The sequence below is a fragment of the Protomyctophum bolini genome (genome assembly GCF_963924005.1).
Source record: "Protomyctophum bolini genome assembly, chromosome: 3".
NCBI lineage: Eukaryota > Metazoa > Chordata > Actinopteri > Myctophiformes > Myctophidae > Protomyctophum > Protomyctophum bolini.
This window is the reverse complement of record NC_137864.1, coordinates 6,909,563-6,935,916: the sequence shown is the minus strand read 5'-3', so window position 1 is coordinate 6,935,916 and position 26,354 is coordinate 6,909,563. Positions and strand designations below refer to the sequence as shown.

Here is a 26,354-nt window from a genome sequence, read left to right as displayed (position 1 = left end):
TCACATGTGCGCTGAACTACGCCCCCACGTGGACAAAATAATGCCCACATGACAGGGACAGAATGTTGTCACAGTGGTGGTGGGTAAGTAAAGTCAGTACTCACAATTGTTTAAAAGTATCAATACTGCAATCTAGTACAAGTCCCGAATTCAATATCATGTATGAGTAAAAGTACAAAAGTATTGGTTTCGCCCACCCCTTTTCTTTCCCGCCCTCACTCTATGTTTCTTTCCCCTTTTTACCTCCTCTGATGATTTCCTGTTTTGACTATATAGTTGTGTATATTCGTAGGTCTCTAAATGATCTGATGAATTGAAAATGGTAGGCCCTATTGTAAACAAGTGTATCTTTATGGTTTCGTCCACTCACAGTTTAATAACAGTTTTTGTATTGAGTTGTATGCCTACTTGAAATGTACTGCAATTCTGCAAACTGTTAATCAATCAATCAATCAATCAATCAAATGGTATCAAATGAAAGTACCAAAAGTATGCCACTCATTGTGCAGGATGCCCCATTTCACAAGTTTTCAAATGTATACAAAATATTCTGAAAATATCAGATCTAGGCTATAGCTCACACTCACATTCACAATGCTCGTAGGTAGATCGGCTATTTTCAAATAACCGAAATGTATATAGGCCTGAACTTGAAGTGGGCCCAAAAATTAACTTCCATATTAGTGTACACTGTACACCACTGTAAACTTTGCTGCTTTTTGCTTCAGTTCATTCATTCCGAAACCTAGCTCTGGTCTCTCAACTCGCACCGGACCAGGCCGCTAACCGAAACCATGATGCAATGTTGCACGTGTGTTTTATACTGCGGGTGTTTCATTCAGAAAATATTATTTTTTCCATCTGAGAGATGAATACAAAAATGATCCATTCCATCCACGACCTCAGCTCGTAGCTCGACCTTGAATGACAGGTCAAGGACAGATTGTTGTTCCTATTAGTGTGTCTGTGTGGGGAAATGATCCACCAAAATCACTACCAAATAAAATTATTATTTTCATAACAACTTTTAATTACATAAGCCCCCCCCCCCCACCCTTCTTGCTCGTAACCCACGTGACCACAGCTGTTATGAAAAATACCGCACAATGCCCTTCTGTTGTCACAGCTCTCAAGTCCCGCCCGCGTCTCTCTTGCCTTGCCCGCCTTTATTTTTACGAACCCACTGTCCAATCGCGTTGACGTATCGCCCGATCATGGATGACTGGCAGCTATTTTTAACCAACTAGGACTGTTTCCCGGTTCGAAGCCATATCCACCCCCCGATATTACGTCTCTTCCGGTCCGATCCACGACCCCTTCGACCGCCCGCGCCGCCGTGACGACCTGAGGCTCCGCGGTCGGTTCGGCTTGTATGGTTGGTTCCCCTCCGTTACCGTCGGGCAGGAACGGAACTCTCAAACGGTTTATTATCAGGGCTGGAAGAAAAGCCCACTTGCTCCGCGGGGGAGACGGACCACGACACCCGAACAGACAGCCGCTAGTTTGACTAGTCGACGAACCTCAGTCACCACCCCTCCCTCCCTCGCGTCCACCCGCATGGAAGCGGACGGTTTCGTTTCCCGGCGAGGCGGAGGAGTCACCATGTCGGTGGAGAGAACCTCCAGCAGCTGCGCCGCCAACAACAGCGGCGGGGTGACCACGAGCGCCGCGGCGGACATTCGGTGGCTCGGCGGCAGGCTCCTGGACACCACGGGAGCTGCTGGGTTCGTCGTCGGGAGTCTGTCGTCGTCGTCCCTGCCGAGGCTGGGAGGAGGAGGAGGCGGCGGCGAGCAGGACTTTAGCCCGGTGCCGGTGTATCCCCATCGGACGGCGGAGCAGCACTCCGCGGTGGTGGAGCCCCCTGAAATAGACTATGAGGGGCTTCCTCAGGGAGTGCCCACCAGCACCCACATGTTGGCAGGGTCCGTGGCTGGCATCATGGAGCACTGCATCATGTACCCCATCGACTGTGTGAAGGTATATATCACAATGAATATACATTTCATAGCATGTTTGTTTGTGTTGTCCAACGAGCCGATTGCTTGGGAGTTGGGTTTATAAGGCCCGTCAACTGAGCCTAAGCCTGGATGAAAGGGCTTGTTAGCAGACTAGCACTAGTTAGCATAACTGTCTGTAAGTAGACAGTTAGCATAACTACAGTGTAGTTAGAGTAACTACAGTTATTGCACTGTAACTACATGGTAGTATATTGATTTGAACTATATTAGTTACTATGATGATGTGTTTACTGTGTTATGTTACTATGATATGACACTGTATAGTACACTGTAACTTCACAGTTAGTATGCTACACTAACTTTTGAGAGTGTATAAATGGGAGCAAATTGCCATTTAAGGGTCCATTTGGTCCCATTTGTATTCTCTTGAGTTACACTGAGGATCTTAACTGTGCAACTGTAGCCTTTGTAGTTCATCTGGATCATGGGGAGCTTGTGATTATTTACCGGTATGTGTAACGAATGATAACGCACGTTATCATTCCACAGGATGGGTGTCATCATGTGACTGGGTGTGCTATGGAGAGGCTGGCTATTTAGTTGAGGTCAGGGAAGCTTGGTTACTGGTCTCACTCTCGAGCAGTATCATCTGGCTGTTTGTCACAAATCACAGTTATCACAGCAAATTACAGTTGACCTTTTTCTGCACATTATTACAGTAGAAATATTGTTCAGGCCTCAAGGTCATGTCAGTTTGATTGTACCTCTCGTTACTACTTTGCAGCACCCTGTTGCTCTTCGAAGTCTGACAATGCCAGCTGGAGTCTGTCATGTCTAGTGCTCATAACGTACAAGCTGTGCTGCTGTGAGTAGCTAGCTAGTAGCTACGCAGTTAACACCTGATATCGTGCGTCCATAATGTTACCCGCTTCAGTTGCAGCTTTGAACTTGGCAGCTGAAGAAGTCCATAGTTTGTCTCACAGACTACTATATACAAATGGCCCCAACAGGAAAGTAGTATGAGCCGAAACAATAACATTGTCATGATATTTACACAAAATTGCATCTCACCATAAATAAAATAGATTCTCTTTTGGACAGTTTGAAGGTTTTATTCTGATAATTGGCCCACTAGCATGCTTTGGCCATAACAGGAAATGTATTTTCCAAAGATTTAGCGTTGAGCGTAACATGTTTGTGTCAACCAGTTAAATTACTGTAGCTTCAGATTTTCTTTTCTTTGCTCTGTTTTTTGCAGATGGTATCTTTGTAGGAACTAGGAAGTCAATTTGGTTTCTATTCTAGTAATGTTCTTTCCTCACTGTGACCATTGTCTTCATTTTCATCATCTGTTTCCTGGTGTCAACAAAGAAGGTTGTTCAACGTTACGTCATGACTTGTTGCATTATGGTCATTGTCTGATGCATTTCTTGCTTTGGCTTTTATAAGTTTCCTCATTCTTCAGGGTCCTTTGAAACCTCTCTCTGTCAAGCAGAGAGAGGTTTCAAAAGGTGACCTGAGGTTCTGATGGCCTATATACATTTGGTGCTCTAAGAGTCTAGAGTCTCTGGTGCTACCCAGAATGACTTGCAATGTCTTACAGTAACACGTTGACAGGAGGACATTGCAGGCTTCAAACCGACAATAGTTACAATCAGTCTAAAGATCACATTACTTCTCCTGACACCTACCATTTCTGTCATTTGGCCTCATGGCCTGCAAGATTCTGTTCTTTATAAAGCCACAGCAGACCTCCCCTAAAAAGGCATACTTGTGTGTCTTTGTGGTGTTCTACCTGCTCAGCCAGTTGTAAATGGCATCAAATGTTCAATATTGGCCAAAAAATAAAAGGATTCCCCCCAATCCAGTCACACGCATGGTGCACAGAACATTGTGAAGGCACGTGGCAATTAATCAGGGACATGCACACAAGACGAGTAAGTATAGTAAATACAGTCTACAGCACATGGCTGGCTGTAAACTATTAACAACAGTGTACAGTTTATTGTACATGGCTGACAGTAAACTATTAACAGTGTTATGTCCAAGCAAGATAGTGGAGTAGTTGCACATATCAGGCAAGGTTCAAGGCAAGCCATTTACATTTCAAACGGGAGTTTCCCTAATGACTCAAATACAGCTTTCTGAGCATAAGCTCAGTGTTTTTTTGTTGTCTTATATGATGATGGTCAAACATCTCAGCCAGACATATTAGTCAGAAATATAAGCAACACACACTAGGTGCCCCATTATACTGTGTAGACATAGACATATGAATAGTTAGTTATATTATACTTGTTTTTCCGATTTCCAATTGTGTTATGATACTTGTATTTTGTATTCCATCATGATTTGATGGTTTTGATACTACTTTATTGTCAGAGTTTTAGGTTCCTTTTTTCTTCTTTACACTCGGCTCTGTGTAGTAGGGAAGTTGGGAGAATAGTTTTCTCCTTTCATTTTCTTTATAAACACTCAGTTGTTGTGGGTCACTCCGGAATCGGTCAAGACCTAGCCTGATTATCAGACTGAAGCTTCTTGAAGTTCACTCAGAGAGTGGGCGGGGTCTATGGGCTGGATCCAGGCTAGTCGAGACCAGGACCACTAAACACATGACATTTTCAGTGACGGTGGGGGGGGGGGGGGGGGGGGTGGGTGAGTTGGCACATTCCAACAGACGAAGTCATTTCCCAGCAGTCTCGAGAAGGAATTTCCATGGCAAACTTCCAACCGCAGCCCTAAATGATTACGTCTCAGGAAGAAAGCGGGATTTTTTCACATTGCGTAAAATTGAATTGCCGGATTGCGTCATTGTCTTTTCATACAGTCAGGTTTAGTAAGTTAATGCATTTGGGTCAGTTGATTCCAGAAACTACAAGATTTTACGTCTGTAGTGCTGTCAGGAAAATGTACTATTCAAAAATGTTAAAACTCTGACGGAAAAACCACTCCACCGGCATGGATGGCTTTTTGCAGTTGGTTCAACCTATTGTCGGTGTAGCAGTGTGTATTTCACTGTGGCACTGTCCAGTGTGCCAATTTTGCTGTAACATTGGTGACCAGACAAACAACTGTTGATACTTGATTTCTCTTTTATTTTCTATTCTATTAATTCAATGCATGTATGTATCGAAAAGAATTCTGCTCAGACAGAACCAAAGTGTTGTGACATTTAACAGAATCAGAACCACCCTTAACACATTTAGTACCGGAACTGCATCAAAATAAAGGCGCTGCTTGCGCCGGAGTAATCGCCAGAGTAGTGATCGCTTCCATTTTGAAAGCCATGAACCGGAAATACTTTCTTAAAAAAGTTGACTGACAAAGTGCCATCACAATCTCCGATCATCTTAATATATTTATATATGCTACAAAAAGAGTTCATATTTTGCGGGAGAGACGGATGAGGAGCAGAAACGCAGCGCCAGCATATCGATCCAATCATCACCACGGAGAGCGCCCTGGATGAGGAGATACGAGTCATTCTTTCCGCCGCGCTAACATGGGAGTCAATGACAAGCTAATAGTTTCACAGAGCGTTAGCATACGGCAAGCGAAAAGCGAAATGCCAAAAAAAAAAAAGTAATTATTCTGAATATTATTATCTCGCCCCGCGTCGTTTGGACGTCGCTAGGACGTCCACAGACGTCTAAGGCACCTCTCGGTTCCAATCCTTATGACGTTTCAGGACGTATTATGTACAAAATGTGTTAATACTTAAACACAAGACAAAACTACAAAACACAAAAACAAAATAAATCCTAACACGATAGTTACAGGGTCCAAGTTCTCATGTCTTCCCATTGACATTTGACACACAATTGAGTGGAAATGTCCGTTAGATTTATGAATGGTTGCCAAGTCTTGTAGTGATCATGTAGGATGTATGTACGTTTATCTCTAAGGGAAGTGTCTTCAGCATGGTTTCATACCAGTCGGAAATCTGTTGATCTGTGACCTCTTGTCTCTTCGCCCCTGTCACAGACGCGCATGCAGAGCCTGCAGCCAGAGCCTGGAGCACGCTACCGCAGTGTGATGGGCGCCCTGCGGCAGATCGTGCGCACCGAAGGGGTGTGGAGGCCTGTCCGTGGCATGAATGTTATGGCGGTCGGGGCGGGGCCAGCCCATGCCTTGTACTTCGCCTGCTACGAGAAGATCAAATTCTCCTTGAACAACACGGTCTACCCGGGAGCCAACAGCCACATTGCTAACGGTAGGAACTAGGAAGCCCTGTGTGCACTGCACATCGACACACAGGATGTCGCTGCTGCGACACCCCACTTCTCCAAAAGACTGTTGGAAGTGCTTCTGTTTGGTTTCACACGAGCACCAGGCGGCATTGGCTCAGGGGTAGAGTGGCCGGTAGAGCAGCCCGGAAAGGAACCGCGAGGTTCCCATTTCGATCCCGGGCTCCCCCATGAGTTAGTGTCGAGAAGTGTCCTTGAGCAAGAGTAAGACTCCGAACTGCTCCCGAGGAGCAGGTTGGTGCCTTGCATGGTTTCCTCTGCCATCTATGTATGAATGTGTGTCACTGTGACTGGGTGAATGTAATGCACAATCTATGTATAGCGCTTTGGATAATAGCACCATTTACCATTTTCTTTATTTGCCTGTCCTGACTTTTGCCATGGAAAAAACAGTTGTGCCACAGTATTGCTTCTTCTATTAACATCAAGGGCTGTGTCCACATAATGTTTATTTATTTATTATTATTATTATTAATTTAGTAGCAGTAGTACTTTTGATATGTGTAGAGAGCTTTTTTTAAAACACAGTCACAGAGGCACTCATACGCAATGTTTGAACCTAGCAACCATTGCTGTGCTTGAATGCCGTGTCATTTGCGATTCTGCGTTATCGCGAATAGCCTAGACAAAAAACTGGTAAAAAATTGATGGCATGGTTGTGGTATCGCCCTTCAATTCAGGCTGTAAGACACAGCCATGATCAACCACTTAGTCTCGCCTCTTCCTTGGTTTTAACCCATTCTGGGCGGGAACCCCTTTTGGTGTTTCAAGCATTATGTCATGCTTTAGCTATTAAGAAATAGCAGATCTACAAGCTCATAGCACGCCACCGAGTGGCGCGCTATGAGCTTGTAGGTCTGCTATTTTAGAAAAATCGTAAAAATGTGGCGCAAATCTTTGAATATATATTCTTTCAAAGTGAATGTTTTTACCTCAGGTCTAAATGAGGTAATTGGTTAGTCAAAAAAGTGATATTGATGAGCTGCACTAGTAGTGCACTCCTCCAAAATTGTACATTTATTTATGTACCTGGGGTGTGCTGCTGCAAAAAACAAAAAAAAATGCCAGCTGCCTAGAGCATTAAGGCTCATATACAGTTTTTGGTGATAGGTTATCAGCGTTTTATGTGATAGCTTATCACCTAAAACGGTGATAAGAGTTGAGGCCATCATACTCGTGGTGATGTCCTTAAGGATTGACCCCACCTCCCTGTGGTTTACCCAACTTCTAGACCAATCAGTGAACGGGGTGATAGCTCCAGAGTGAAAAGACTTGTCTGATAGTAAAAACACACCCGTGTGAACCGAGTGGTGCAACTCTCCTCTCTCCACCCCCCCCCCCCCCTCTCTCTCTCGCTCATTAGCAGGCAACAGTGTCTCTCTCTCTGTTTCTGCATGGCACAACAGCGCCCCTACTAGTACTCATACTGGTGCTCATGAACACATACATAGGTGAACCAACACATAGGTGGACACGGACATTGCTGTTCCTTGGAGTGGTTGCACCACTTAAAAACAGAGACATGGGTCTGTGTCCGCGGTGATAGCTGATCATCACCGCGACTGACGTAATGTATGAGCCTTTACTATAGAAAAAATGCATGGCAGAATGGGACTGGTTGCTGGAGGAAAACGACGTGTTCTATGGACATACGTACACTGCCGCTGTTGGGTAATGACCAAAGTATTTTCTGCTTTAGGGCGCGGCCACACAAATGTTGGATGGCCGGTAGTGTCAAATATGTTAACAATTAAACGTATGATGGAGGGGAAAGGAATTGGTTGGAATAACGTGTTCCTACCACGCGCTACGTCCAACCAGGGAAACTCCCCCCTGTCAGGTGTAAAGGTGTGTAGAGCCCAGGATCACATTAGATGATTGACACAGGGGTGAAAAATGGGTTACAAAATCGTGGGATCAAAATATATATTAAAAATAATAAGGAAAGTCAACGCACGTCGTCGGACATTGATTAACATAAACATCAGTGATGTATACAATTCCTGAACCGTTGAGACAATAAGATCTGGGTCAATTGTGGGTCGGAAATACTAGGCTTGCTTGCTCTGTACAATGGTGCAGCGAGCTGCGGTGCCGATGGTCAGGAATGAAAGAAAGGACTGGGTGGGGTATGGTGTGCTGGGAGAAGTGGCACAGACAAAAGGCACCCTTGGCCTTTTTAACCCAATCTGACCTGAGATCAGATGCTAAAAATGTCGTCTACATCCCGACAGTTTTCTGAAAAGGCTATGTTTCTATGTCAGTGGTTCTTCGATTTTTCAAAAATAGCAGACCTGGTTAAACGCCAGGTATCTACTGATACGCCCTAGGAAATGTTTTAAGTGGCTGTGGTGGTTCTACTGGCCAGATTCCAGTGCGCATAACTGGAAAAAAGGTGACAAAACAAACGTGCAAATGTAAAAGTACTTAATTTCCTAGTACTAAAGCCTGATACTAAACTCCCCTCTGCTCTTTGTCTCCTGTAGGTGTAGCAGGCTGCATGGCCACATTACTCCATGATGCTGTTATGAACCCAGCGGAAGGTACAAGTCTTTTCTCTTCTTACTCTAATTATCTAGTCTAATTAAATACATTGGTTCTTCTCTCAGAGTATTTTTGTTTCAACAACCCCGATAACTCAAAGAGTACAAATGAAACCGGGTCCATTTGGTTCCATTTGTAATTTTGTACACTCTCTGAGTTATAGACCTCTAGTCTAAAGGTTCCATTTGGTTGGAATGGACTGGACCACACTTTGAGAACCACTGTTCTAATATGTTTGCTCGCCTGACACACACATGCATGTAACTCTGCAGCTGTGACACTAGGGGAGCTCATGACTCTTCTTTACTGTTACTGTACTAATGGAGAAGACTCCTGTTGACAATTTGGGGAATGAACTGGGAAGGAATTCTGTTATAAAGTGACTATATGGTACAATCGGAAAGACAGATTTTTTTTGTTGTAATTTCTGACATGTCTGTGCATCCTAACCACCTCTCTGCTTCCCCCAGTGGTGAAACAGCGCATGCAGATGTACAACTCTCCGTACCGCGGCGTGCTGCACTGCATCGGCGCCCTGGTGCAGCGCGAGGGCCCCGCCGCCTTCTACCGCAGCTACACCACGCAGCTCACCATGAACGTGCCGTTCCAGGCGCTCCACTTCATGACCTACGAGTACCTGCAGGAGCTGCTCAACCCGCACAGACAGTACAACCCCACCTCGCACGTGGTGTCCGGCGCGCTGGCCGGCGCCCTGGCGGCCTCTGTCACCACGCCGCTGGACGTGTGCAAGACGCTGCTCAACACCCAGGAGGCCCTGACCCTCCACGTGCTCCAGGCCACGCAGGCCCCCGCGGCCGTGGCCGCCGCGGGGGGAGGCGTGGCGGCGGCCTCCGGCGGCGGCGGCGGCCACTCCACCCGCCACCACATCTCGGGCCTGGGCGAGGCCTTTCGGACGGTTTACAGGATGGGCGGCATGCCGGCCTTCTTCAAAGGCGTCCAGGCCCGCGTCATATACCAGATGCCCTCCACGGCCATCAGCTGGTCCGTCTACGAGTTCTTCAAGTACGCCATCACCAAGCGGCAGCACGAGAGGCAGCTCCGCGGCGGCGAGCGGGACTGAGAGGCTCGCCATGGCGGCGAGAAGACGAGAGCTTCACGGTGGTTCGGCGGGGAGTCGGGTTTACCTCCTCCCCACCCAACCATGTCCTTCTCTGCCCTTTTTGTTTTTCCTTTTGGGTTTAATTTGTCAGTCCCCTTCCCTGAAGTGGCTTGTGTATAGGGATGAAGAGTGACAAATTAGACCATAGGGATAAACCTCCTAACATCTAGACAATGCTCACACCTTCAGCGTTGGGGAAATATACCCTCTTTCAACTGTTAATGTAGACATACTTTGCACTTTAATATATATATACTGCATATACAGTATATGTTACTACCACTTCATCTGTGGAACAAGTTTAAACTTTACACATGAAACAATCTCTCTTCCGGAGACGGCTGTTCGGTTACGTGACATTAACAAATAATGGTCCGATACTTCGTCAGCGCGTTGTAATGTGGCTGCTTACAGTCAGAAAAAGGCACGTTGCCTCTCTCTGGAGTTAAGTTTAATGAGGAATATCTAGTAACTAATTATTTGTAGATTTATTTAAAGTCTGAAGAACTTCCTTCACCCCGTGGGCGACACTGGCAGGACTTCTCCTCGGCCTACTGAGCTGAGAGTGTCACATTTAGATTTTTGTAACACTTGAGTATTAAACCCACACACAGCTGTGGCTGGGATTAGGGTCATATGCCTCTGTTAATTGGATGGATGTGATTGGTGTGCTGTTACAATGACTGGATGAGCATAAATTACACAGTAAATCCTGAGTGGTAAGAGAGTGTACAAATTAGAGTTGCGATCCGGACCGGAAACCGAATCCAACATTGAGGAACCGGAATCTGTTCCATCACATTTGGAGCCGTTTCCAGTTATCACACTGTCAAAGCTGGTGTGTGGACGTCTGCTATACAATTACAATAATCGGTGCTTCTCAAACTTTTCCATTTCAAGCACCACCATAACTCGGGAGTGTACAAAATTGTGTACACTCAAGAGTTACAGACCTGTACTGTAAGTACACTGAGTTAAAGGTTTACACAGGGTACATTTGGAACCCCTAAAGGAATTGTGAAGGGGAACTGTTAAGGAATCGGACCGTAGAGGACACACTAGAATCATACAAATCCTAACCGGAGTACAAATGTAACCAGATGGACCTTAAGCGCAATACTGTACATACTCCTTCCTCGGAAGCTGTGTACCTCCAGATATCCTGTCCTTCCCAAACTATAGTTTAGGTCGGAGACCTTTCCGAACCATTTTTTTATGACGTTGGAACTTGGAAGGTAGTATTGCGCATTATGGGCCCATTCTACACAAGTAAAATGAACACTCGATACAATGTAATATAGCAGTGTAACTCTTGAACCTGGATATGACTGTAGACCAGTGGTTCTCAGAAGTGGGATCCAGAGGGTTCTAAATTGACCCTTACAAGTCTGTTACTCAGTTGACAAATGGACCCGGTCCATTTGGTTCAATCTGTATACCGTCAGAGATGACTTTTTTTGAGAAACACTGTTGTAGACTGTTTCAGGGACCTGAAAGCACCGGATGGATGGTTCAGCTCTTTAGTCTGTACATGATGTCTGCCTGGTCGGGCAGTGCTGTCCTCTGCTTCTCCATTACCCCCCTGGTCAGTGGTTTCAGGTCCACACAGTTCTCTCCAGTCTGTGGGTCATTGATTAAAAAAAGGTGACTCGGTTCCAGATCAGTCTGTGCAGATCGATGCTGCTGATACACGTTTGCAGAGTTTGATCTCAAAATATTTCTTTAGCAAATGTTATAAAAATGATATATACCTAGTACTACGGGTACATTTTCAAGATTAGCAGTAGTCGGCTTTTACCATTTTGTCAAACGTGGGCTAAAGGCCATATTTGACAAAATGTTGGTGAAAATGTTGAAATGGAAAATTCATGGTAACACTTCAAGAAGACTTTGTTTTCACAGGAATACTACATTACTACAATATGTTGCATTTTAGAATAGAAGTCTTCATTTCAGATTGGTCCCGAAGGGCATAACTAAATGCCTTAGCAAATACAGTTTCTTTGTTTGATTGTTTTGTTTTTGTTCTTTTGATTTTGAAATCTGCACGGCTTCGTAGCACTTAGTCATTCTACATTGACTCGTGAAAAAAGTTAAGTGTACAATGACAATTACTACTACTACTACACAAGGCCTTCCAAATAGCCGCCACAAACCCAACGCACAAACGACAAAGCAAGAGTTCCTTTGAAACATAACTTTGTGTTTTGAAGCCATATGCAAGGAAATGAGAGCATTGTACATAAGATGTAGAGAGATGGGCAGATGAAAGCCAGCTATATTTTGGAGGCAAATTGTACTGAATTATAGTTATTGTATGACCCAATTGTATAGCCTATCGGCCATTCTATATTCCAACCAGGTATCGATGAATAACCTGTGTCATACATTTCTAAATGCAAGAGGAAGAAGAAAAAAAACATGCTGGATAATTTAAAGCTGTTGTTGAAGTGTTTGGTCTTCTTGCTATATGCCGAGTTTTCATTCATGGAAAACCAAAGACTGATGGCAATAGACAGAGGAGTGGAACGTTTAAATGGGTCAAAAAAAGATGATAATGTGAAATGCTTAAAACTGAAAGAGAAGCCTGTATTTTGTGAATTGTAAATAAACTCGCTATGGCAGCTCCTCGCAGAAGCAGGGTCTTCTCTTGGTGCTGGTATCAAAGCGCTGAGAAATTCTAACTGTGTTTGGGTCTTTTTGTTATTAGCTTGTCTTTTTATTTGAAGGACCCCATAACTCAAGAGACTGGCGTGTACAAATGGTACACATATGTACACTCGGTGTCCATTTGGAATCCCCTCAAGGAACCCTGAGGGTCTTTTTTATTATTATTATTTAACTTTACTGCCCACAATGGCTGAAATGCAACCCAAATAATTAAATTAGTTTAATTCTGTGAAGGATATTTGTGTTGTAGCTATCCCTATTGCAGTGTACAGAACAGAATTCCTTAAAAACTAATATATATATAAAGACAGTGCGATGGTATCTGAGCCTTGTGAACGATATTATAGTCACCATAGTGGTGCTAGTTTCCAGGTGGTATGGCAGGCACAGCAACACTAATGCGAGGATTCAGTCAAGCTGACTGGTTCTGGATGGAAAAGCCTAAAGGTTAGCATGCAGGACCAGAGGGCAGTGAGGGCCAAGATACAACTGAAGATGCGTTTATTTGGTAAGATTGTTATAGAACGTTTGTGGTGAGATAGCAAAGCATAAATAATACCCATATGATATGCTAATAATGACCCACCTAGCTCTCTAATGAGAGCTAACCCTATAGGATACCTACAGTATATGCTATGCATGGTATTGTCATATATATCACGTTCTATTATTCTCTAGTAACTCTGGATTATGTCATAGTTTACATGATTTTTTAAATCAAGGTTATGCACATTTATATTTTATGCACAGGGATGTTATCTGGGCCTATCTACCCAGCTAATCCTAACGAGGTAAACGCCTACATTATGTAGGAGTTTGACTTTTATGTAGGCTACACACCTAATTAGGTGTAGGCCTAGTTGAGCCTGCCCTGTCATCTGGAGGTTATCAAATCCGATGCGTGGTTTAAGTCTTCAAAAGTATTGATCATACTCATACACATACAAATTTTATACCGGTATGTTTGCTGCACTACCTCCAGACACCGCCAGATGGCGGTCAATTATAGCTTTCCAGAACCAACTCCAGGCATCTGCACATTGAATCAATGAATACAGATAAAATGTATCATCATCTACTCTACACTAACATTATCGAGTAGCCTAGTCGGTTGTCTCAAAATTACATTGAAAAAATGTATTCATTTTTCATGAACAGAAATAGACAAGGTGACATACAGAAAGCAAAAAGACAAACAATTGAACATTACAGTATGTGTTGCCAACTCAGGAAATAAAAAGTAAAAAAAGTAGATAAATGCTATAATTGTAGGAGATCACACACAGACAGGATAATCAAACAATATGTGTACGCGTACATACCATAGTACATACACACACCCACACACATAATATTGGACAGTAAAGTACCGTATATAAAGAAAATAAATAACAGTTACCATCCCATCTATGGGGTCACCCTCTAGAAATATAAGCATCTATGGATCATAAACATGAGTATTTGTGTCAAGGATTCAAGCATCATATATATTGTTTACATTCGGATAAAAAAACCAAAAACAAAGCAAGACAAAAGCCAAACATTCTGGTTCCTATAGCCCACCTGTTGTTCAGTAGTATAATCAAACATGTAATGGTTGAATAAATAAATTAAAATTAAAAAGCAACTACACTTTAGAAACGAAAAAAAAAGAACCTGCAACTTTACAGAAAAATATGTTTAAAGAAGTCGCTTATAAATAATAAGTTGACATGGCAACAACACTGAACACAACACTGGTTGTTGGCAGGAAAATAAATCTGTGACCTTTTCATGACAAGACGGTGTCGTCACTGACCGTGCACAGTGCCACCCTACCGGAAAGCAGGCTGTTACACAGAGAATGCCACCCCTAGCACACACACACAAACACACACACACACACACACACACACACACACACACACACACACACACACGCACACACACACACACACACACACAATCACTACCATCATTCTTAAAGGTGGATCCCATTTCACGCGGGGCCCCCTGTGTTTGTTGTCGTTCCTTGTGGCCTACAAACTGAAATGCTGTCTTCTCATCTCACTTTACCTTATTGCCATTCCTTTCTCCCTAAAGTTCACATGTGTTATGAAATGTTAGTGATCCATTTTGTCTGAGAAGGAACATCTCGGCTGTTGTGCGACAGGTGAGGTCAGGCCCGCCTTGTCTGTGTGGCGTATACGGCAGCGCATGGCTTTAGGGCAGCAAGCTGGTCAGAGCCAAGGTCAACGTCAAGAGTGTTAGCCTGAGCTATAGTTCTCAAAATGTCGAACCATCTACAATTAACACGTTTAGGTTAATGATTAATTGTCACACAGATAACTGTGATTAACGATGTAATCATGTTTTTGGCATTGAACATTGGAATATTGAATAAAGAAATAGTTTATGTTTGCCTTTTAGGCTTCGTAATCAAACATTGCACATATAGTTGCACAAAAATAAATACTAAAAACTATAAATATGCAAGGAAATTCCTCAAATAATATACAGATAAAAAGAATGAAGAGAGGGGGGGGGGGGCAGTCGTCTTCCCTTGAGAAAATCCTCTACAATGACAAATGGAGTTTCACTGGTGTTTAATGTGGGATGAGTCTCTAATCGCTTCATCGGTGACGGCCCATCTCCTGCTCACACAACTACAGACAATAAGACACTCCATACAGTCGTATGGATCTGTGTAAACAGCATTTATCAGTATAGGCCTATTCACTGTGGCAATATGGCATGTTGTCAAAATTGGCACCCCCATGTACCAGAAGCCTATGAAGTGCTGTTTTACAGATATACTACTCGAGAGCAATTTGCCCCTTAAACACATGGTATAGGAGGATGATAAATGTACTGTATGTGGTTATATGCTCTGATGATTTGCACTCAAGAGGCAAAGCTTTGAAAGCCCTGTTTCAGGTAAGTAATCATTGGTGGTTCTTCCAGTTTAGGCAAATAAGAAAAACCCAAGAAAAAAAGGATAACCACTCCTGAGCTATTAGAATAGCCATTGGGTTGAGCTAACCAACACAGGGTTCCACACTATTATGAAACCGTAGGCAACTATGGTATACATCTTAACATTTCAGGTTTTTGTTGTCCGTGCCAAAAGCTTGCAAAGACAGAAATGTGACCTGTTGCATTGAAATCAGAAATTGAGAATATTATTGTAACAAAGACAACATCGTCTTTCGTCTTAACATTTTTTTAGTCATATCTAATAGTCTTATTTAAAAATGATCTTTGGTGCCTTCTGATTTTATTCAGAGGGAAACAAAAAAATAAATAGGAAACCTTGTTTGTGATATTTGTTGGCTTTCCCTAAAGCCAGCAGACAATTTAGAACAAAAAGTAGGCCCTATGCATGATATAAATTCAGATAGTGTCAAAATATGAATGATTTATTTTGCACAATCTCTCCTTTGTAGCTATATGGCCATGTGTTTGTATATGTATTTGTATGTCTGTTTTGAAGGTTTGGTCCAAAACAACAAAAACCGCTGGGGGGATTTCTGTTGAATTTGTGCACCTTCATGTTCCTGACACGTTGTCGACTATTCTATTTCTAACTATTCTTAAATGTTTTTCAAAATAGTAAAACAATTCAAAAAGGTTTAGGCATAAGGGGTAAGGCAAGATAGGGCCCGGTCCCCGCCTTTACTCTAGTTTGTGTACAAGATCTCAAAATGTAACGGATAGATTGTCATGACAATTGCTGAATGCATTCATGCTCCCGGCCCATAAAATGAATCTCGTCATATGTGGACGAGCAAATCGCTATTTTTGTACTACACAAACATTAAATTCCCATTGACAATGGATGGAGAATTTATGTCATATTATGTGTCTGAGCAAATAGGCATAGGGCTCTATTTTGCGTGTCTTAAGTACCAGGTCTTATTACTTAACTTAAGACCTGGAGGCGTGGTCAATGCTCTTTGGCCACTCAGAATAGCCAAATGGCATTGATCACGCCTCCAGGTCTTAAGTTAAGTAATAAGACCTGGTACTTAAGACACGCAAAATACAGCCCAGAGTGTCTATTTTACGTAATGATGATGTACGAAGATAAGAGCGCCCCTCACTTTACACAGGTGTGATTTTTTAAATTATTTTACTGCTAAGTACATATTCATCCTCCCTTTCTGCTAAGTACGAACATGTTCGTACCTAAAGCTCTACAACAAATATGAAACGGTTTAGCCGAAAACCAGCTTTTAACATTGGCCCGGTTGCTAGGCAACGCCTCTGACTCCGTCACCCCCAGCACCGGGTTTTTTGCACATGGCCCCCATAGACCCTCCAGTCAAAGTAGGATCTTCAATGCCTCATGTCTCTGAAACTATGAGCCTTAATTTTCAGGCCTGTTGAGAACTCTAGACTAGTTTTCGCCCGCTGCTGGGCAGCTGATGATTGAGTTGTATGTCTCCAGCTTGACTCTGTTTATGTTTATAAAGACGATGTACTGGTCGAGGTTGGTTAGGAAGACGTTTTTGAGTGTCTCTGAGCTCTGCCAGTGAGTACGAACTTGTGACCCAGCAGGACCTCGACGGTTTTCTGGAAGCATGTCAACCATGTTGCTCGTCCCCAGAGTCTGCTATTTTGACCTTCAGTACAAGGGCCGATTCATACTCCTATTTTACCGCTGTAGTGCCAAAATGATTTCGGCTCGTCAGAAATTTTCAGTAGCACCGAAGAGGCGACTTTAGGACAGTACCTGCCCCCCCCCCCCCAACCTCAAATGACGTCACATTGTAGGCTCTACAGAGCCGAACCGACTTTTATTCGGCTCTAAAATAGGAGTATGAATCGGCCCCAAGTCTGTATTTAAAGTCTGGAAAGATTTTGCTGCATTTGGCACAGCAGTAACTTCCAGATCTACAATTTTCTTGTTGAAGTCTGCACTCTGCACGGGGACACACGCCTTTGTATATGCAGTGGTCTTGTCGAATGTCAACAACCTTTGCCACTACTACACTACCAGTAATCCGCCCATTCTCTCTGTCCCTGGGGGCGCATTCTTAATTCCGCCCATGGTTTTCCAGTTCCAGCCTTCATGGAGACGATATTGTGTGACCAGGTGTGTGTCAGGGTTTCGACATTCAAGGTTTTGCCGTAGTTGTCATACCATACCATTGTGATGTCAGAACAGGCCAGCTCCATATATGGAGATCTAAGGGTTTGATTAGCTCAGATTAACATATGGAATGAATTCTGTATTGGCCATATATGGCAATGAGGTACGGTTTGTAAAGACCAGGCATTTATGGAATGAGCAACGTGTGCATGGGTAGCGCCTCCAAAATAATTGCCAAAACGGAAAATGGTATTCACCCTTATTTGAGTTGCTTAAATGGTAAATGGTGCATTTATATATAGCTGGATGATTGCACTCTCCCACTAATTAGGAAAAAACAACACATTGGCCATTTTTGTGGTTGTGGTTGAAAATGTATTCACCAGAGAATATCTGGATCTAGACCATATATAAATTAGATTAGTTGCATACCAATAGTGTGGGTGTCAGGTAAGCGTATAATACATTTCAAAATTTCAAAAGTAAAGAGACTCCAACTAGAAATGTGAAAAGTATTTCTGCTCTCATATACAGTTACCAAACTTTTAAACTATAGATGTTGTAAGACGCTTTGCGTGCAATTGTGGAGGTTTCATTAAACAATAAATGCATTAACTCATCCTCTATACATTTTGTTTTAGGTCAAGGTCAAGTCTATTCAAGGGAAGCACTGCAGTCAATCATCAATGTTAACATAAGAAATGATGGAAAATCATGGACAGTTGGACACCCCTCAAAAGATTTGTCACAAATCTGCAGGCTGCAGGATGTAAATAGTAAGGGTTAAATTTAAGATATGTGCCTATACTATCTATACTAAGCTTTTTTTTTGTTTTGTGTCTTCTGGGTCTGTTGTTTGTATTCAGTGATGGCTTCCTAATCCTGTTATATATTTTGCCCTTGAGTCAAGTAAAGCCATTATATTCTTTGTAATGTGTATTAAAATAAAAAGTCCATTGACTCAATTGTCTCTAGTTTGGATAATTCTAAGTGTTGTTTTTCCTTTATTCACAAACATCAGAATAAAGGGCTGTGTGACGTGTGTGCCTTCTTTTAACTCATGGTGAAACCATTTTGCATGCAGGGCGTATAATGATTTTAGTGAGACGCTGTGAGTTTGTGTTATTGTAAACACTGACATTTTTTGGATGAATGGGTTTTGGGTACTGGTCAATGTGTGTGTCCACATGGATCTTCTCGGAAACATAATGTTTTTGACCCATAGAGCCGTGCCAGTGAATGAATAAATGTGGATCAGAGAGGATAAATATTTAGATCTCTGTGGCTGATGGACGAGACAAACCCCAGCTTGAACAGTTCCTTTTGGCTCGCCTTCCCCCATTTCCCACCCCAGGACACGGGGTAACAGTTTAAAAAGGCATTTCTCAAACATGTGTCCATTGCAACATATATTAGCCTAATACTGCTTCCAAGTTATATCACTTTTAATACACCCGCGAGAGGCCGATTCTACAAATGCCTTCTAAACCACTAGTTCTCAAACCTATTTTGCCAAGGACCCCCACAATCATCTGTTTAGACGTTGCAGCACCCATGAAAATGTTTTCACCCCCAGAAGATTTGTGTTAAAACAATTCCAAATTATTCCGAAAACTTTTCAAATACACAAAAATAGCAGCACGCTGTGAGTTTGTGTACCTGCTATACTTTTGCATCCTGTAGTTTAACGCGGGTAATTTGGAAAATGACAGCTTGCTTTTATATTAAGCTATACCTTTATACAGCTGTGTCTTTCTCTTTCAACAATTCCAGGACTGCTGTTGCTTTTGTTAAGGTATAGTGCATAAAAGGGGTGGCCATGGGGGTTTGAGGCCTAATGTTTGTCCAGGAGCCTGATTTGAGTGTTTGTTGGGGAAGCCAGGCACATGCTGGAGGCACATGAGGTGTACAGGTGAAGATCCTCAAACAAATGTTGATGCTTTGATGATTAATTTTGAATATATGGGGATATATTTTAATTAGTGACATAGTCCTGTAGTGTCTGCCCGATAAGCGGCTGGAAATGAGCACAGAGTCAGGAGGTAAAAAGCAGCCACACCGTGGTTTATTCCAAAAAGAAGGTTGACGGCATGGGAAATGGCAGCACGCAGGCAGCAAACAAATAGGGCATGTTGGTGTGCAGCTCCACCATGCCCTCTCACTGAATCCAACACTGAGTTGGTGTGTGCTCCCTGGCAGCCTTTTATAGTCAGCTGAAACAATCAGTGCAGACTGTACCATTTCACCTGGTTAAACATGCAACACTTTCCTGAACCCCACATAACCCACATCACATGAACCTATAAATCTATATCCCTACACCGGTAAGTGCATATCAATGATGCCCACTATTGCAAGATAACCCACATGTCACATTATCATTAGCAGCTCCAATGCATCATCACTCAAACACCCCCATGGCTATTCCACTGTGGTCCAGTCCAGACCAATACATGGTGCTCTGGTAGCCTGGGACTCTTTTCCCTGAACACATTAAATGTGCCCAATATCAGTAACGGAGGACCACTTCGTTACAATTCCATTTACAGAGTTCGGCAGGTGTGATGTTTTGTGAGGGCATGAGGGGGAGCTGGATGCTGCTGCAGTCAGTAAAGGGTATCCACACTTTTCCTGGGCTGTGTGTTGGTCAACCTAATTTATATGTATTTCCAGAGCGTCCTTCCCTGGGTTAACCACATCCACCTGTGACTGCGGGTATTCAGTGGGAACCTATTGACTGGGTATAGCTATAGGTTTTGGTATTTTGTTGTGTTTCAGTCATTTTTGCTATAATTTGTATTGAGGGGTAAGTTTGGTAACCAGATGTGTTATGTGATCTATTGTAGGAGGACATCCAACCTACTTAACCAGCCCCTTTCGGGACCCTTGGTTACCTTTTCTGAAATCGGGACGTTGGTACCGACGTCCCAAATTCAGTAAAGGTATACTATACTTAACCTAACCTATACAACCTTTCACTGTTTTCTCCCACCGCACCATTTGAGACCATGGTATTCATAAGACTGTTTGTTGAGCCATGTGCCATAGTGGTGTTGAGGACATGGGCATACTGGGCCAATAATTAATAGTCTGTGGTTTTGGAGGTTTTTTTTTGCAGTGATTACTTTATTTGCTTTTGGTTTTGTGTATGTATTGTTTTGATTTGATTATTTTATTTGCTTTATGTTTAGTTTGGAGGACCCAGTATAGGCCCATCACACTATACTGTATATCACCTGCCATTGGGCTCAGTCCCACTTTTTTTAGGATCATGATTTCCCAGCTATAAAACCCCAGTTCCATCCTATATTTTTACTTGAATATGTATTTTTCTACATGCTGGCCAAAGAGAACTTCCCCAGGGAAAGGAAGGGACCGCACACTGCAGAGACTCAGGACAAGATCAGTTATGCTTCATCTCTTTATTGCACGACGGGTTTGGCCGTTTGGCTACGTCAGGTGCTTGCATACATGCACACATCTCTGGAGTGTGCGGTCCCTTCCTTTCCCTGGGGAAGTTCTCTTTGGCCATGCAGCATTTATACCTTGCCTATACCAGCACCTCCTCCACCTGGATGTGCATGAGAAGCTGTTTATATTTTTCTATACTTGTTGAATAAACTTGACACTTTTGTTACATCAGCGTCTGGTTCTGTTCATTCTGAATCTGTACCAACTTGGGGAACCGTATACCTTGTTCAGTTACATTTTCCAGACTCCAGCATATACAGTATGGTTAATAACAGGGTAAGTCCCTCACTCCTATTTGTGAGGGTGGCGTATATATAGTCATTTGAATTTCATAATATAGCCCGGCTACACTATAGCAAAACAATACAAGCAGTACAATCAGTATAGACGCCAATTCCTTGTGTATATGTTATAGGTACCCAAATTGATCACATTGATCACCACAGCCATCCCCTTGCAGCCTTCACCATTGGTTGTGTTATCTGTAGTAATATTGAATACATATAGTGTATACGATTTTGTTAGAATAGCAGATATTTCCCCTTCATAACTCAACTGATGTCAGTCAATGTTAGAATGATTTATTATCGAACCAGCTTTAAGTCATTGCAGATCTAATGGAAAGTGGGCTATATTTTGACTTTAGTTTGATTAATTTGGTTATTTTATAAGCTTTTTATGATCTATAGGCCTGGAAGTTGTCAAATCTACATCTGCATATTTTTGAACAAGGCTGCATCAAAGGCAAAAGTGTTGGTGTATAGTATTAGGGGTTCTGCCAGGAATTTTGGGTCCTCTTGACGAATAAGTGAGACCCAAACACTCATCATCTAGCAAAGATGATCTACCAACATCAGTGGTTCTCAACACTGATTCATGTAACCCTCACCTAACATCAGTGGTTCTAGCACAGTGCTGCACATAAAATGAGTTGCTGAGGGACAGCTGAGGACACAAGCCCACAGTGTATGAGCTCTTATAGCATTTATACCACCAATTCGTCCATGCAGGTCTTGCATGCACCAGGCATCAGAATTTGCTTTAAACCACTTTACCATCGGCATAATCGCCTGTTCCGAGTCTGTGTGCGTTGTCTGGGCACGTCTGGGACACCTGAGACTTTCATTGATATGGTCGCTAATGGCTGCAGTGCTTATTTATTACTGAGTCATAAGAGTCACATATAGGGGGGTTGTGCAGCATGGACAGCATACACATCGCTCTTACAGTAAGTTACTACATGTTACTGTCATTAACTGTCATGTATGTGTGTGTGTGTGTGTGTGTGTGTGTGTGTGTGTGTGTGTGTGTGTGTGTGTGTGTGTGTGTGTGTGTGTGTGTGTGTGTGTGTGTGTGTGTGTGCACACGCGCTTCTGTCTGTCTGTCTGTCTGTCTGTCTGTCTTGTCTGTACCTGCCCCAAATCTTGTGGTCTGATTATGACAGGGACAATTTCAGAAGAGGATTACAATGATTCAGTTTTAGTGCTTGTTTATAACATAAAAACGTTTTTATTTTCCCACTTGAAAACAAGTTTCAAATGGGCTCTTGTTGGACAGAAGAGGATGTGATGGGGGCTATGGGCCCAGATGCAGGAAGTTTCATTTTAATAATTCACTCTAGAAATTGACCTGGGTAATGTTCAATTAGATGCAGTAACCTTTTGGGTCATAGTGATTTTTGACTGTTTGAGACTTTGAATATATAACATTGTTTTCTGTGCACCCGATTTATTTTATGTAATAAAATGTCTATTGTGAAAAGTGTAGAAGCTGATCATATTTGTGTTGTTGATTGCTTGTAAGAGTAACTATATGAATAGAGCTTCATCATATAAAAACTGTTAATTTATTAATGGTACTATAATGCTGTCATCAGCAGGATAGCAGCTTGTCTCCTGAGAAATTGGCCTTTTATTTACAATTCCATTCCAGGACAGTCTGTGCGTGACATTATGAAATATAGCCAAACATAAATTTCGGGGAGCATGCACTTACCGGGTAATGCCTTGGGAATTTGCCTATAGCTTATATATAGGCTATATATTACGGCGCCAGATAAAATAGCCAATATACAAATACGACTCAGTCACTCAAGGAATAAGACCATAAGCCATAAATAAACCAGTTTTTCTATTCAGAACAACTTCATCAAATTACAACAATTGCTTCGCAAACGTGGAACTGCAAAAAAGCCGAAAAGTTAAAGGCCTAATTAAAGGCGTAAATTGGAATAATCGTTCACACTTTGATATAGATCAGACCTGCTAATCATGCAGCTGCGATGATAACACACAAACGCCAGAAGGGGTTGTGATTAGCCATAGTGTATACACGTGTTTACAGTTAGCCTATAGCCTATACACTGTATAGCCTATAGGCTAACTGTAAACACGTGTGGCGTCCATTGGTAAAGATGAATGCTGTGATGGGTGACGGGGTCTGATTTCTATTTACCTGTCACTGTGCAGATATAGTATAGGCCGAATAATAAAGGTTTAAAGTTGAAACTTTTTGGTTTTATACAAGACGAAAACAAATGCAAATCTCTAATTAGGCCTGCCTAATTAAACGGATATTGTTGAATGAAGTATTCAAACAAGTAGGCTAAATCACTCAAACTATAGTCTGCACATCATCCCAGCGGTAAAAAAAAAAAAGTAAATACATGAAGTAGCCTACATGTGTTTAAGGCCACACCGAGACGCAATTTATGGCACAACCTGGCGTGAAATATATATAGCCTATAATGAAATTATTTTTGGACATCCATTGTCTAAATATAAGTAGAGAACCTATATAGGAGGCTAATTGGACAATATAATTCTGAAAGATTGTAATAGACCGAGCAATAGCATATACGTCCAATGTTATATAGCCTATAATGAAAATTGTGATGAGTGATATAAATACCATAATAATAATAATAATAATTAAAATGATAATAATGTAAAAAATACCGTTTAAATGGAGGCTCTATTGTATATAGTCAAATGATGTGGTTGCGGTCGGTGACGAGGCGACGCCGCGCTGTCGCCAACTTTATTTACATCCATCAAGTGTGTGTCCTAATAGCGGTGACAGCAGGTATGCACTACGGCAGCACTATACGGCTATAGACACACTCCACGAAGCTTATCAGCGGGTGCCAAAAAGCCCTCCTTTTGTTTACCTCTCAATTAATCCCCCATTAGTAGCAAGACAGCATTTAGGCGTTCTGTGACTGCCTTAAATCTTGTTTAGTCCCAAACAGGAGATTAGGAGGGGAATGGGGCCGATAGAGCCCTTAAACAGGTTAATAGAGTCGCCCTGGTCCCTCCTAATAAACAGTCTCTAATGCTCTAAACAAGATCTCAATCTCTCCGTCGACTGCACTGAGAGGAGAGCATGCGCCTGATAGTCTACCCTTTACCATGATAAGGATTAGTAGAGAGACAGGGAGAGAGAGAGGTAAAGAGAGACAGAGAGAGAGAGAGAGAGAGAGAGAGAGAGAGAGAGAGAGAGAGAGAGAGAGAGCGGTAGGTTGAGACCTTGATTGCTTAAATCAATTTTGAGAATGCTGCCGCTAAGTAGGCCTATTATGAATATACATTTGATTTGACAAACGCTCTTATTATTTCCAATTATTTGCTTAAAATCTATTGAAATGTATAGACAAACTTTTGGTGCACTGCAGTCTGCAGAAGTCTTATCTTATCTTAGTCTTACCCTATAAGACCAATTACACTTACACACGTATTTGACCTTATGTACGGAGAATCTCAATGCTTGTTTCAATTTCCCATCGTGCACAAAGGTGCTCACATTCAGCTTCATGCAGCCTTTGTTGCGACGAGAAGAACCAACTATAGTAGCCTATATAAAGGCTATACAAGACTTTCCGTTCTGTTCTGTCCCCATAAATCCAAACCTCTACAGCTCCATTCAGTCGACAACTGACAACCTCTCATTGTTTTAGGACAACAAATAATTATATCCACTTATGTTCTCTCTCCCTATATCTCTATCTATCTCCCCTCACACGCCCCAGCGCTCCCTCAATTGACAGTGAAAGACAAGTGACCAAATAATTGGTCTATTTGTGCAAAACACTAAATAAAGAGTGTATACGCCTAAAACTGGTTTAAAATCCCCTGCAGATGCTAGATTGCGAGGTGCGTGTTTGTTTCATGTTTTCTTTTTTCGGTTGACGACTTCATTGATTTGACATTCTCAAATTTCTCACACTGTACACACCATGTTGTGCATGGTTGTCAATTTCCATGTAGGCTATACATTTTAAGATAAATATGTCACTTTCTTAAACGGATGGGAGACTATGTTACATTTTCAATTCGAGCCTTTATATATAAATCAGGCATAAACTTGAATTGTTATAAACAAATTGGGGGGGGAAAGGAAAGAGAAAAACGACGCCAATTTTCCCACCGCGTGTCCCCTCAAATTCTATTGCCCATTTTCTCCCATTGGAGTAAATGGTAAAACTTGTAGCAATAATACCCCCTCTTTCATACAATGCCCCCCCGTTGCCATAACCTCCAGCCTGACTGCCCTGAAAACTCGCGGCTGGGGACCCCCTCCTCTCCACCCCAAATCAGAGAACCATTCTCTGCAGACAAAAACCTCAGAGGCGAACAAAAGTGAGCACATTTTTCCTATTGCCCGGCGCTCATACAACGCTGCCAGTGCAAGGCTGTGCCTCAAATTGGAATATTAGGACGTCAATCTCACAGCCCTTGTCGCCCTTTGTCTTTGCTGAGTGCAGTGGGCCTGCCTACCACACACCTTTTGTCCGCGAATCCAATAAGACCTATTATTTCCACCCTCCAACCTTGCTCCAGCTCCCTCTTCGGGGTATTTTAGATGCTTAATCGCGTCCTTAAAGCCCCTCGAATGGAGAATAACTTCCTTTTTCACAGCGCCTGACACCCGGACAATTAATTCAAGTGTGCACCTCCCCGTGCGACACCTCTCTCTGCTCCACAATGCAGCTCTCTCTCTCTCTCTCTCTCTCTCTCTCTCTCTCTCTACATGTTTTTGTGCAGAAATTGCTAGCCCTACTTATACTTAAAACCCGAAAATTATACGGAAAAGATTTCCTGCAATACTGTAATAGTTAACTGAATTCCATGAATGCATGGCTACAGAAGGATATACCATCTTCCATTTGGCCTTACATCAATTCAAATGTATAGCCTTGTATGTAACGTTTTAACGGGGAAAAGGGCGACATTTGTCCAATGAAACAGTGCACTTTATCTGAATCTCATTTC

General features: G+C 42.5%; 1 protein-coding gene across 1 annotated transcript; it reads left to right on the top strand.

Moving 5' to 3' along the window:
* Positions 1–1,313: 1,313 nt before the first annotated feature.
* Positions 1,314–12,553, top strand: LOC308309804 (mitoferrin-2-like). Its single transcript, XM_080755719.1, has 4 exons — positions 1,314–1,977; positions 5,943–6,171; positions 8,692–8,748; positions 9,220–12,553. Exons 1-4 carry the CDS (start codon positions 1,558–1,560, stop codon positions 9,828–9,830), a joined length of 1,317 nt encoding a protein of 438 aa, XP_080611845.1. The 5' UTR covers positions 1,314–1,557; the 3' UTR covers positions 9,831–12,553.
* The last annotated feature ends 13,801 nt before the right edge of the window (positions 12,554–26,354 follow it).

What these genes read in the sequence shown, in the direction of transcription:
- LOC308309804 (XM_080755719.1), top strand. Translation starts at nt 1,558, where the DNA reads ATGGAAGCGGACGGTTTCGTTTCCCGGCGAGGCGGAGGAGTCACCATG. An exon ending in CAACAGCCACATTGCTAACG is followed by an intron (nt 6,172 to 8,691) that starts GTAGGAACTAGG and finishes TGTCTCCTGTAG; the next exon opens with GTGTAGCAGGCTGCATGGCC. An exon ending in TGTTATGAACCCAGCGGAAG is followed by an intron (nt 8,749 to 9,219) that starts GTACAAGTCTTT and finishes TGCTTCCCCCAG; the next exon opens with TGGTGAAACAGCGCATGCAG.